A 14,702-nucleotide genomic window follows, 5' to 3' on the forward strand; every position below is an offset into this window, starting at 1 on the left:
TTTGTACTGGGTTACTGTATTCCACACCTAGACACAAAGTTTTAAGCCAAAAGTTTGTATCACCCCCCACCCCGCCCCTTATGGTTTGTCTAATCTTAAATCTATTGCCTCACTTCACCAACCATCTCGGAGTTTGTATCTTCACATTTGATTAATTATTGTTATCGTATTACTTTTAAAAATATATAATAGCTTTTCATGGTATTAAACCATTTTTTTTCAACCTTACAAATTTTTTAGAGCCAATGACAGGATAGAATCCCTTTTAAATACACTGTCTTCTGGAAGTGCTATTAATCTCATTCCATGTTGGTCATATTTAATTTTCGTAATGATAATCTAAGTCTTAGAGAAAGACCATCCATTACACAAACACTGTGGGAGAAGAATTCGTAAGAAAATGGAGGACTAAATAAGGCCTTGAATAGCTTTATTGAAATCTGTATAAATAAACATGCGCATTTCAAATGTAAACCCAAGTGAACTCAAGTGCAGACAAAATTTTAACCTCTGTCATGCAGGAGGTTAGTTTACATTAAAAAAAAACCAAAAACCTCAAAGCAGCTTTAAAATACCAGGATGAAACACCAGTTTTAATATCAAGGTATAAAGCAAAGCCATGTCCAACATACCTCATTTATATCCTGGTCAAATGCAATTTTTAAAACTTTTTAATGCTAACATAAATAAATAATTTACCAAAATGTGCACTCACAGAGTGAACTTTTATTTACAATACACAATTTATAACCTATTGTATTTGATTAGTTCAAGTGAAGAACATCATACTTTTTGCTTTTTTCTTTTTTAAATTATTTGTTTAAGCAGCGGGACACAGAGCAACTCTCCAGGTAGTAGATATGTGAAGTGTGCCCCCGCACTTCAGAGCCCCTCTCAAAGGCAGTATTGTATACAGATCAACAATACATTCTTCCAACTAGATCAAAGGGAAAGCAGCAACTTAAAATAATGTTTCAAACTGTCACACTTCTTTTGGCATCCTGGACCCCCGAACATAACTAAAATCCAATTCAAAGTTTGTACGCCTTACATACTGTACAGGTTCTGACTTGAACATGCAAATGCCAATTCTCTTACAACGAGTTACCTTTTCAGATATGCTGTAAGGCTGTGGTGAATTCCATCAGGAACACACAAAGAAAATGAACAGGCCTACCTTTAAAGTCATTTTGTTTGTTAACAATTTAAAGGCAGGTCATACTGAAAAAATTCTCCTCTAAGCCTGATACGCAGTCCTTACTATGGATACAGAATACTATTAACTCGGACCCTACTACTGAGTAGTTTGCAAGCCGTCAAACTACAAAAAATGGGGAGAGAGATCTTACAGCACAATTTCAAATTTTGGACTGACACCAGATTAGAATTATGCATGTCTTATAAGCAAGATAACAGGAATTATGTCTGCAGAGTAGATTCCAACAAGCAACAAAGGATACTTACATTTAATTGAAAAACTTTTTTGTTAATGCAGCATGAAATCCAGAACCTGTTCCACAGCAGCAGTAAGATGAACATAATATTCTGGATGCTCAACTATATCACAAAAGGTTAAAACACCTTTTCAAGCTATTTCTTCTATTGTGACCGAATTAAAAAAAAAAAAAAATTTAGGGAGAAACAAAAATCTGCTGTTTCAAGAAAACTACTGCTTACATATTTATGACATTTTTACTTAATAGTCTGTGTGACAGCCTAAGGAACATGTATATATTCATCCAGAAACCAGACCTGGCAGTAGTATTCTTGCAGTACTAAGAAAATAAATGTCAGAAGTCCACAGATTTAACATTTTAGTTATTAACTCACATCCAAAACAAAAGAAAACATAATCCATCAGAACTGCAGCAGAAAACTTAAAAGGGGTTTATTTGTGATTTCCTATATATAGCTTGTGAATACAAGACTGTAAATGCATTAGAGACAATTTCTGTTTAAGTTTTTATTGTTTCACTTCAAGTACTGCACATGTTAAAATGTCATAAAGATTTACATTCCGTTATCTGAAATTCCCCATCTCAGATTTTTATTCTTAATTTGGTGGGCATTTTCACTCTTTCCATAGGTATCCCCAGTTAGAAAGTCTCTTTTATGGCTTCTGGTTCTTCCATTAGTTAGTGTGCATACAATTTTCATTTTCTATATCATTGTCATTTTCATTGCTGTCTTCATCACTTTCTAGTGGGATGCCTGTGGCAGCTGAAGCACCTTGTTTAGTTTCCCGGTCAAGAGGGAAAAAGCCAGTTCCACTGATCGTGTCCTGTCTCTGGTAGAAAAGCACATATGCTGCTTTGGACTGGAAAGGAGAGAAGTGTAATATATGCTCATGAGGCTCCAGACAAAACATTTACAATCCAAGTTATAAATTTTTTTTCTTACAAGTCTACAAGGTAAAATTACAAAGAAATCCGAAGCTTTCATAAAGTTCTTTTTGCATGTCAGAGCAACCCACGTTTGTTTTGTACTGTCCTTTGAAAGAATGCAAACTGCTACGTACAAATTTACTGCAAGGTTCATGATTTACTCTTCATTTTTCCACCCTCAAGCAGAAAACATCATCAACAGTCCCAGTTTTAGAAACACGAAAGGTACTTGCCACTATTTGGTCCTCACATGCAGTGGACACACTACTGTCGTCAAAGTAGTACCATTTTCCATCATCCTTATTTTTTGCAAAGGCAGTATCTAGGACAAAAAAATACATCTAAGGACTTTGTATCTTCATAGGTGTAACGCAATCAGCTGCTAGAGTCTGTTACTGACAAACACTTGACATGTAACCAACCAAACCCTATTACCACTATGAGGCATAGTCACACTTTTTTTTTAAAGCCAAGAAAGCTTAACCAAAAACGTTCCCATTCTAAAGAAAATGTAGAGTCAGAAAGGACAGTCAAAATAAAATCCCTCAGTCACTTTCTCATTTTTCATTTGATTTTTTCTCTTCTTTAAAGGAGATGCACAATGTACAACGACAGACAAGAAAAAATCAGTTCTAAGAGTACAGTAGCTCTTACGGAGTTCTTACGTTTTCTCTTTGCAAAATATGCATAGCTAGAAGTACAGAAGAACCTACAATTTTCCTTGAAAGCTCATTTCATACACATTTTTGTGTTAGAATACTTGTGAGAGCATTTCAAGGTGATGAAAAAAATTGTCCCTCAACCATTAAAAAATGCCATTGATTCGAAGCAATCAGTACTTAAATCAAAATAAACATGGAAAGAAAGCTGACATGTAGAATGATGATACTTGAAATCAACTTACAATGCCCTCCTCCCATTCCTCCATAGTGGTTGGAGACAGCAATCAAATTGTAGCGGCAAGGCCCTGCATTGGGATTAATAAGGAACTCTGACATGTCCAAGTCACTGTTAAAAAAAAAAACAAAAAACACAAAAAAACAAAAACCCAAAAAACACAAAACAAACAAAAAAAAACAACCAAAAGAAGGTCATGTTAATAATATTTTTAATGATTTCACATTCTGGTGGTCTTTGAGCCCTTTACTTTATATTCCCCACAAAAAACACATATGCCAGACCATGCTGACAGTGCATCTCTTTCACTCTGTAAGCAGTGGAATAGGAACCAGTAATCTTAGCCAAAACTATTGATAGAGTTCTTCCATACTTTACTATTCTTATTTTTCCAAGTTCATACTTTTCACCTACAAGCATTTTGTCATCAGTGTTTACTGGATCCACACATGGAAACCAAGAACAAAACCATTTTACCTAATTGCTGGATTAAGCATGTGTCCCAGTCATGCCACCTTTTACACTTCTAGCACCAACATATTCAGGTTTCTTACTTTGTTGGAAATTCAACCAACGTATCCAACTTGTCCCTCATATATCTGCTGTAGGAAAAGCGCTTTAGATGAACTACCAATACAGGGGGCAGTGACCACAGGTCTAACTTCTTGGTAGCTTGCTGATGTTCTTTACAGTTTGGACAATACCTAAAAGAAAAAAAAAATATCAATTTTAAATAACTGCAGTTCATGTGTATGTTAAAATACACTACCACAGAGAAAGCCAGTAACATGGGAGGAACTGAATGAGCAAAAGCTGAAACACACACATGTTCCATCTTCTGTTACTAATGCCACTGATATCCCTTCCAGTTGAAAACGTGAGGTGCTAGTGTGCAAGCGTGCTCACAGTGAAGCTCGACGGCATCTTAAACACAAAAGTAGCACCCCCAATACAGGATTCTTGTCTCCTGTAGTAGTCCCTGTATCTTTAGTTAAGAAACAGATCTCATGTTTTATAAAAAAAGACAAAGGGTTATGAAAATACTTCAGGAAAACTGACTTTATGAAAACCTATAAACAACAGACAACTGTGGTTCTTCCAAGTTTCAATTTTTGAACTCATCCATCTCCCACCCCATCTCACCTACCACTAAAACCAGGTAACAATGACTACTGGAACCTGAAAAAACTCCTTACTAAAAAACCCCGCCTCCTTAGTAGTCAAGTACTAAACAGGCCATGACTTCCAAATTTCTGTTCCCTGCAATGCATACTTGCATCTTTCAAGAACTAAGGCTCAGGGAGGAAAGTAAGAACAATGCGTGGAACCAACTTTTCTGTGAAGTGGCCTGTGCATATTCTACATCTCGGTATCTAACAAGTAAGGATCTAGGAAAGAAAGAGATGAGCCTTAAGTAAAAAAGACTGCACAAGTGTCTTTCCAAAGGAACATCAGATAAAGATAAGTAATTAGGAGAACTGTAAGGGCAGGCTGCAATTGAAGAAGCGTTTTCCCAGCTGGCTTAGAACATCTGGAATACAAATAGCGCTGGACTAAGGATGATGAGCTCTCGTAGATTAGACCTGTGAAGAACTGACAAATGAAGAAAGAATGTGATTAATGACCTCTGGTGAGATACATCTAGTAGCAATTGCTTGACTTCAGCAGTAGTTGTATTTTGTAGTTTAAAAACTCTGCTTAAAATGTGCAGCAAAAAATGGAAGCGCTTCACCATACTTGAGTTATACGGTATCCCAGATAGTCTATCCAGTGTTGTATAATCTAGCCAATCCAGAAAAAAGAGAATTTGTAAGTCATCCCCCTTCCCTGAGCAAATAAAGGAAGATCTCTGGTGACAAAGTTTGGAAGTCTCCAAAACTTGTAAGCATCCACAAAATAAAAAGTGGCAGACTGTCTTTTCAAACTTCATTCTGAGCTTCAGGTGTTGACAAAGGATTCTTATCTGCTAGAAAAATCCTGGAGAAGAAGGATTTTATGGGAACATCCTATAATTGTGAATATTCAGATATGATTCCCAATCATAATTTGGAAGAAACATGAATCAGAATAAAAGTCTCTGACAAAAACTTAATGGTTGGAACATGAATTTGAAAGGTTCTATTAGCTACAGACATCCCCCATCCCACAACTGACATCATCTACCTGGACTTGTGCAAGGCATTCGACACTGTCCCGCATGCTGTCCGTGTCTCTAAATTGGAAGGACATGGATTTAACAAATGGACCACTCATTGGGTAAGGAACTGGCTCGATGGAGGCACTCAAATAGTTGCAGTCAGTGGCTCGACATCCAGGTGGAGACCAGTGATGAGTGGTGCGCCTCAAGGGTCTGTACTGGGGCCGGTGCTGTTTAATATCTTTGTTGGTGACATGGACAGGGGGACTCAGTGCACCCTCAGCAAGTTTGCCAATGACACCAAGCTGTGTGGTGTGGTTGACACGCTGGAGGGAAGGGATGCCATTCAGAGGGACCCTGACAGGCTGGAGAAGTGGGCCTGCGTGAACCGCATGAAGTTCAACAAGGCCAAGTACAAGGTCCTGCACGTGGGTTGGGGCAATCCCAATCACAAGTACACGCTGGGCAGAGAGTGGCTCGAGAGCAGTCCTGAGGAGAAGGACTTGGGGGTACTGGTGGATGAGAAGCTCAACATGAGCCGATAATGTGTGCTGGCAGCCCAGAAAGCCAACCGTATCCGGGCTGCATCAAGAGAAGTGTGGCCAGCAGGTCGAGGGAGGTGATTCTGCCCCTTTACTCTGCTCTCCTGAGACCCCACCTAGAGTCCTATGTCCAGCTCTGGAGCTCCCAACATAAGAAGGACATGGATGTGTTGGAGCGGGTCCAGAGGAGGGCCACAAAGATGATCAGAGGGCTGGAGTACCTCTCCTACAAGGACAGGCTAAGAGAGTTGGGGCTGTTCAGCCTGCAGAAGAGAAAGCTCTGGGGTGGCCTTTTAGCAGCCTTCCAGTACCTGAATGGGGCCTACAGGAAGGATGGAGAGGGGCTTTTTACAAGGGTGTGTAGTGACAGGACAAGGGGGAACGGCTCTAAAGTAAATGAGGGCAGATTTACATTACATATCAGGAAGAAATTCTTCACCATGAGGGTGGTGAAACACAGGAACAGGTTGCCCAGAGAAGCTGTGGATGCCCCCTCCCTGGCAGTGTTCAAGGCCAGGTTGGATGGAGCTCTGAGCAACCTGGTCTAGTGGAAGATGTCCCTGCTCATGGCAGGGGGGTTGGAACGAAATGATCTTTAAGGTCCCTTCCAACCCAAACCCTTCTATGATTTTATGAAACCTGTTGCTTAAGCACTTCCCTATCTCATATACCAATGCAAGACAAGTTATGTATTTGCATTAAAAAACCCTTCAGTATGCACCAACCTTTCTCATCTCAGAAAGGAATATTTGTTTCAACCACTGCGTTGGATTTGGCACAATATTATTCTGTGGATCGCAGTACACAGAAGAGAGTGTCTTACGGAACTACCCTTCCTCCTCATTCTGAATGCATTAGTTGTCTCCCATACAAACATAACCTTCTATATATGATAATTTTAGTCAAGCAGCGGATCAAAATAGAAAACATTTTTAGAATTCCCAACTATGCTTAAAATGACAAGATTCAAAATAACACTAAGAAATCAATTAAGTATCTCTTTTAATGTTCAAATGTGTTTTTCATTACATTTTTAGAAATACACCATAGAACACAATGATTTTAATTTTTGTCCTTACCATGGGTCTTCAGCACCTAGTTTTTCTTTTGTTGTGAACAGCTCAATGCAATCTTTTAATTTCACAAAAGGCTTTTTGGGAGGCTTATATTCCACGCTTTCATGTTTCTCAAAATCCTAAAGAGAAGTATTTCTTGAGTTAAGAGAACAAATGAAACAAAACTCATTTTAGTGATGTCGTCTTACTATAAACAGAAACTACAAAGCTCCTATATATGGAAAAACTGATCAGAAACCATTCAAGCAAAAACTTTTCACAGCTTCAGCTTTACTTCCAAATTAGTAAGCCTCAGATTTGCTAATTAGTTAGATGTGTAAACAAAATTTATTTATGGCGACATATTTACTAAGAATAACGTGAAAAAAATTTCACTAGCTGCTTCTTTTGAAGACTTACAATCTCTTATGTCACATTAAGTTGTACTTTACACGTTTAAGTTTCATTAGTGCTGGAAAAGATGAAAAACATAAACAGCTTACCTCTGCTGCACTATCATCGAAATATCTCTTCTTCAATTCAGGATCCCAATCCAAAGCAAGGAAAGATCTTTCTAAGATTAAAAATATGTTTTCTCTTAATATTATTTCTTGCTTTACATTAAATTGTATTCACTTTCGGCAAACACTCTTCAAAATGAATTAAACAATGCTAGCATGAGTTTAAGATGAAAAACTGAAGCACGCAGAATCTCTGCATTTCTAAGAGCTAATTACAATAACAAATTAATTATTTATACAGAATTTACTATTGGGAAAAAAAGATGTATCAAATATCACAGACCGAATGAAACACCAATTTATGGAATTGGAGTCAGAAGAAAGTATCAGAATCAAACGTTGACCAACCTATTCCCCATGACTTACCGTCAAGCCTAGGTTGCCTGTCATCAAATCTAATATGCCTGGTATCATCTTTGATGTAGTTTATGTCAGTATTGCCTAAATTATTGAACTGGAATGTAAACAATCGCTTTTTGTGTCCCGTGAGTGGTTGACCTTTACAAGTATCCTCAGTACATAATCCATTTTCAGAGTCATTGTCGCCTCCAACTGAGTCTTCTGACTGGCTGTTTTCATTCTCTGAAGGAAGCTCCTGATCCTGGCTGGATTCATCATCTTGTTCATCTGTTTCCATTTCACCTGAAACAATCACAAGAAGAAGGAGGAAGAAATGAGGCAGAAGAAAGACACTGCAGAATTCACTTCAGTTTCAAATTGAACACAAAATACTAAACAAGTTTAGATACTCCAGTCTTACTTGGAGATCCTTCTTCATGTATTCCATTTGGGCCATTACCATTGATACCATGGTCCTTACAGCAATGTAGGGATCCTTCAGTGTCTTCACTTTCAGTACATGTTTTTACGTATCGGCTAAATATTACAAATGAAAGCAATAGTTAGCATCAATGGATTTTTACATATTTACATTGTTCAAACCAGATAATTAAATGGTTACAGCAAATCCTTTCTAGGGTACTGTATTCCTGCACTCCTTTCTGACTTACTCAGAGTGAAAAGTTTTATTGCCTAACATGTCTACTGTTACAGGTACCTCTGAAATTCTGCTTGTCTATGATCTTAGTTTTTGGCAGTTACTTGATTTTATACAACTTGATTCTTGGTATTAGTCTCTGTTTGTCCAGAAATATGTTCTTTACCTGTTCATTAACCATATTTTTTACACAAAAAAGTATATGGTTCACTTACAAAGAAAGTTATATCAACAGAAAATAAAGTATAACTTTAAATTCAATGTTATAAGATTCTGATTTCTGCCACATAATGACATTTATTCCAGTCTAGTTTCAGCAAGCGTCTACAATGTAGTTTTACAACATAAATTAGTATATAAAGTTGTATAGTAGGTACAGGAGGTATAAACATAGAAGAATAATCGGCAAAAAATTTTCATTTTACCAAGCCCTAACAAACAGCTATGTATACAGCAGAATTAATTCCCCAGAACTGGCAATACAGACTGACTCTACTGTCTTCTGAAATAATTTTTGGTTGTGGTCATGCTAACAAAAAACAAATTAAAATCCACACCAGTTCACACCTCAAATGGCTAAAATTTCAGATTTAACAGAAAGCAAATAAAAGATTAAGTACTTATATCTAATCAATCTGTTAGCAATGCATGTAAAAATAAGTGCCTACTGATTCCAAGTATTAGCATTATTCACAACAAACACATTTTTCTTTAAACAACAACCTTACCACATTCTTAGCAGCAGCAGGTTATACAGTTTATCTTCAGTATTGTTTCTAGGTACTGCTATGAGAAAAGGTTGACCAAACAGTGAAGAACCACTATGACTGTAGCTAGTGTGCCTGCACTTTTCCCTTAAACAAACAGGAATTATAACTTGTTCTGTATCTTCTGTTCTATTGATAGCAATTTCAAATCTGAAAGAAAAACCATCAGAAATACAAAGGACAACTGTAATTTAAAAGGTTACAAAAGGGAAAAATAAAAAATAATAAACCTCCCAAGATTCATCTTTATCTTATGTCTAGGTTTTAATCATTTCCAAATAACTAAACAAACTGTGAAGAGACATGAAGCATGTTATCGTTACTTACACATAAATGTCATCACGTTCCATAATACTACTTAGATTTTCATCCATGCCAAATATCCTGTGGAACCTGTGATTGTATATATCAGTAACAATCATCTAAAAAGAAAACAGAGTATATCTCAGGAAATCAGGTTAATCTGTGTTAAAACGTTCATTGTTGTGCTTCATGTAAGAAATCACTCTTACCTTATCTGCAGCAACACCAGACAAAGACGACAAAGCTGTGCAAAGATCCAATATATTTCCAATTTTGGGAACAACTACTTTGTACTAAAAAAAAAAGTCACTTTAATTTCTTAAGAGAACAAATACGCATGAGAAAAAAAAACAAAGAGCTTGTATCACGTTCAGCATACTACTGAATGCAAATACTTTTCAGATTCTTGAACTTAAGGTGCAAAATATGTAAATCAAACAACACAAATTCCAAAAGCTGCTGAAAACGTAGTAGTTACCTTCACAGCTTTACTCATACAAACACACACACTTCGAATACTACATTTATTGGTTAATACAATGCTTTTTTATGTTATTTTACTTTCTCTGTAAGAAGACTAACAGCACCAATTACTTAGATTTATATTTCAACAGCACCTACTCATTTAAGCATTTAAATACTATGCATGCTATTGACTAAATTCTTACATTTGGAACACAACACAAGTTGTTTATACAGTATTACTGGGGAAAAAAGCAATGGCAGGCAACGGATAAAGACTGAATTCTAATTTCACGTGCAGAGAGAGAACCTGATGATTAACAATCAAAGAAAACCTCTCTGTGGCTCCCCTTAGTGCAGTACACCTGCAGTTTGTAATGAAACTCCACACAGGACTCTTACCTGTTATTTGCATAATAAATAAAGACAGGATTAATTAGAAATAAGGTATTACAACTTTGTAATTAATTGCCAGCTACAGCATATGTTTGGTATCTCCTTAAGTCTTACAGTTGTTTAGACTCACAAAAGCTCTACTGAACTTGTACTCTTCCCAAACTCTACTAATCCCCACATAACCATCTCACATGTCATACAGGGTCATTTTCAACTACTGTGTGTCCCTTGTGCAAACCTGTTCTCACAAATAATTAAATTTCTAACAGGCTCATCACCCACTAGTCAATACATGTCCCTTTATCTTTGACTTCCTTAACTCCTGCTGCCTTTGAGAACACTCCCTTTTCATCCACTTTCCTTCTTATTGTACTCTGATTTCAGGTGTTAAAGCCTTTTTGCAAGTCTGCCTAACTGCCGGAGTCTTATTTATTTCACCTGTCCTCGCTTACCCCATAAGGTACAGCTAGAACCATTTCATCATGATTTTGTTACCATAACCCATGCACATTGTTTCATGCCATTCCAAGGTATATAATACCATCTTTCCTAAAAATGGCAAAAGACAAACTCTTCACAAAGACATCTCACCTGAATTTTTTTAACTATTAAGTGAATAGCATAGCAGAATTCAGGACTACCTAATATATTTACACCGCTTATTACCAATATTTGCCTTTTGAGGCTAAGAAACTGAGAAATTTTGTCTGGATTAAATGTATAAATATTTTTTTTATAACCATACAAATTTGTTATGGCAACACTAACACAAAAAATGAGGACGGCATACATTTAAAGACTAAGAAGCCTTATTAACACAATCATAAAGAAATTACCAATATCATCCTTGAAACTGATAACCATCCTTGAAACTGACAGAAATATAAGAAGGTATGTATAGTCTTCTTCAGGTCTTCTAAGTGGAACTTCAGAACACATACCAGAAAACTAAAGCTTGTTGGATATGCTTATTATACTTATGAAGTGTAAAGGAACTCAGTTTCATTGTTAATGTCACATGAATCAGGAATTCTGTACACAAACTAAGAGGCTTACCTGCATAGGCTTTGCAAGTGGATCCATTCTAACTAAATAAACTTCCAAAGTGCGTTCTTTTTTCATGGGTAATGGAAGTGTCAAGTAGCAAAAGGGATCAAAGGTTACAGATATCTTAGCACATTCAGGACAAACTAGCGTGGATTTAAAAAGGCCATGAAATATATCTACAATGATGGAATCATTTCTTTTTAAATGGTTTTCCCAGGCTTCTTCAGCAACCACCTGTAATTAAAGCATGACCTAGGTTATGACCAAGTAGTGGGAAATGAATAGTAAGCATTATTAACTAAGAGTACTTGATACAACATTCTCAGTTGTCACCCTAACACATAAATCTCACTCCAAAGGACCCTGTAAGATATGTTACTACTATCAGGATCACAGGTTAAAAGATGTATACTTTTCCTGGGACAGAGATTCTGCCAGTAGTATTACCTAGTCTGAGGGAGACTTCAAGTGGCTTGGGGCAAGACAAAAGCAAATAAAACTAAAAATGCCATATGAAGTAACTCATACACGTAACAAAAGAAATTATCTATATGCTTGTAGCTCAATGCTAGAAGAGTTTCCCTTAAGTAAGAGTACTGGAGAGAGACAGAACACTGCACACTATAGATATAAGAATAAAAGAACAACAGAATGGAAATTATTTTTTCCAACTGAATTCAGCATTGAACCAAACCAAAAGTCTTAACAGAGCCTTTACACCCTCCCACCCCTGCCAGTTATCTTCCAAATAAACACAAATTTACACAGGTACTTGACCAAGATCTCCATTATAAGGTCTTGGCTTATTTTCTGAAATCTTGTTCAGAAAAAGCAGCACGTGGTCAGTGTTCCAACCTTTCAGTGCACAATCATGTAGAAGTATCTTGCAATGTATAACATTGACTATAACGATCAACACAAACAACACTACCTTGTCTGGTCTCCCGTCTGCATCCTTCAACTGAATGTAAGGCTTTTTCCTAATTCGATTCAAATCCTCATGTAACCCATCCAAGAGAAAAGCCAGTAGCTCTTGACAATCTTGTTGCTGATAACCAGAAAACTGTGGTGCAAATCGTCCCACTTGTGTCTAAAAAAAGCCAAATACAAATACTTCTGGCATTTTAATTGTTATAAAGAATAGATACTTCCCAGATGCTACAGCAGAAAGTTGAAAAGGCAAAACTTATAAAGTTATAAAAGACAAGCTTTTCAATGGAGACAGGAAGCCAAAGCTAATTCTCAAAGACCAAAGCACATGGAGAGCTGACACATTTAAATATATATCCAAGTGTTTCAACAGTTAAACGAATGGACTGCATACTGATAAATACTATTTCAAATTCTTATTCTTGCATATTTCAGTAAGTTTTATATACTTAAACTACAAAACCAAAACTGACAATGTACATTCAGGTTAAATTCCCTACTGACCTTAAATGCTCTGGGGGTAACATAGCTGTATTTTCCTGACCACATTTGCTTGATAAGCTCTGCATAAGATTTTGCTATTTCACCTCGCATTCCTAAAGGATTGTCAAAATTCAGCTCTTCTTGGTATTTATCATTGAGGAAATATTCTGTAAGAGGAGGCGTGTTGCTCAGACACTGTAAACAGAAATACAGAATTTTGAATTTTTAGAACAGTGATTTGAATTAGTTCTAAACAAAGAATGTTTGATCTTTATTAAAGCGGCCATGAACAATACTTTAAACTGTAATGCCTAGTGCCTGCAAGGAAAAAAAAATAAAAACCACCAAACCTCACAAACTTTCCCAGAAACAGATAATGGTTTTAAACCAAGACGGGCTGCAGCTATCATTACAAGCTACGCACATATAATATTTTTCAAAAGCTTTACAAGAGAATTTATTAGACATAGTAGTCCAGCCAACAGCGTGACAACACAATTTGTATTGAGGTTCAAAACAAACAAAAGAAGGTGCTTGATACATGCACCGTAGCTTTATGAAACTCCTTCCTGAAAGTTGTTCTAGATGCATAAAGTTTACAGAGCCTCAAGGAGAGACTGCATAGGTACTTGGAAGAGAGAGCCTGTAGGACTTATTAATCAAATTACGCCACATTCTGAACAACACGTACGCAGCAAATAGTTGAAAACAGATTTTTTTTGGCAGGGGTTGGAGGGAAGGGAAGGTGAAGATGCTTGACCTATTCCTTCTCTTCCTAGGCATCTGCTTATGGATGCTGCTGAAGACAGCAATTTATGCTAGATAGATTCGACCTTGAATCAGAATTGGTGCAGCCTTTCCTATGTTCTTTCACATTTTGTGAAGCTGTTTAGAGCTGAAATAGGTTCAAGGAAAGCAAGGGCCTTGGTTTAGACAGCGATAATGACTTCTCCTCTGTACCAGTTTGTCTCTTCTGTCACCACTGAGAGAGAGCAGGATGTAATCACTGAAGTATGATTTACAATTTTAGGAAACCACTACGAATTTTTGTGTGCTACTCCTCACACTCCTTTAAACAAAGACTTTCCCATCCCTCGGAAATTATGCCCATGCCATGCCTTAGCATATAGATTTAGCGAAGTTCCTTCACTAAACACTATCTTGTCTGCATTCTAGCATCATAGAATCTTTCCTCTATTAAAGATTCCAATAAAGGTCAAATATTTCATCAGTCTCATTTGCCTCTCTGCAAACAAGAGGAAGAACAAAAATTTTAGCTCCACACATGCTACTGTGTAAGATGCAACAATTGAGACTGGAAGAATGACAACTTTACTGAGCAGGGCAAAAAATGTTATTCCTATTTCTGCCTACCATACCTGTGTGATATTACAAAGCAAGATCAGTCTTATGCTGTAGACAGCTGAGTTTCATGCCCAAATCACACTCCTTTCTTTCCCTCCCTCCTCATCTAAAGCCTTCATGAGCTGTCAACGCTGCAAAAAAATCCTGATCTTACAGGCCCTTTTGGACACTGAGGGTCGAAGCAAGCTTATTTTTCTCTTGCCATATGGCAAAGAGCTTTTACTCCCAGCAGTGGTGATCCCAACCCGCCACCTCACAGATCTGTGTTGTTCTGAACTGATCCATGCAGCTGACAAACACTTGGTCTCTCAATTCCATAGAGAAGTGGTCAGAGTTTTCAAAGGATTATTTTTAGCATCAACCTAAATGAATGGATAGACTACCAAGTTCCACCAGATACCCAGAAACAACACAGG

General features: G+C 37.0%; 1 protein-coding gene across 2 annotated transcripts in view; it reads right to left on the reverse strand.

The window, feature by feature from the left end:
* Window positions 1–413: 413 nt before the first annotated feature.
* Window positions 414–14,702, reverse strand: part of USP15 (ubiquitin specific peptidase 15) — a 71,411-nt gene continuing 57,122 nt past the window's right edge. For both annotated transcript variants that reach the window (XM_075427849.1, XM_075427851.1), the window contains 14 exons: window positions 12,943–13,116; window positions 12,440–12,598; window positions 11,518–11,742; window positions 9,813–9,896; window positions 9,628–9,722; window positions 9,262–9,450; window positions 8,297–8,412; window positions 7,903–8,178; window positions 7,519–7,589; window positions 7,040–7,155; window positions 3,836–3,985; window positions 3,289–3,392; window positions 2,618–2,706; window positions 414–2,317 (listed from right to left, as the gene is read on the reverse strand). In XM_075427849.1, the coding sequence (XP_075283964.1) occupies window positions 2,132–2,317; window positions 2,618–2,706; window positions 3,289–3,392; window positions 3,836–3,985; window positions 7,040–7,155; window positions 7,519–7,589; window positions 7,903–8,178; window positions 8,297–8,412; window positions 9,262–9,450; window positions 9,628–9,722; window positions 9,813–9,896; window positions 11,518–11,742; window positions 12,440–12,598; window positions 12,943–13,116 (2,034 nt within the window). In that variant the 3' untranslated portion in view covers window positions 414–2,131. The remainder of the gene's footprint in view (window positions 2,318–2,617; window positions 2,707–3,288; window positions 3,393–3,835; window positions 3,986–7,039; window positions 7,156–7,518; window positions 7,590–7,902; window positions 8,179–8,296; window positions 8,413–9,261; window positions 9,451–9,627; window positions 9,723–9,812; window positions 9,897–11,517; window positions 11,743–12,439; window positions 12,599–12,942; window positions 13,117–14,702) is intronic.

This window comes from Opisthocomus hoazin, chromosome 8 (assembly GCF_030867145.1).
Source record: "Opisthocomus hoazin isolate bOpiHoa1 chromosome 8, bOpiHoa1.hap1, whole genome shotgun sequence".
NCBI lineage: Eukaryota > Metazoa > Chordata > Aves > Opisthocomiformes > Opisthocomidae > Opisthocomus > Opisthocomus hoazin.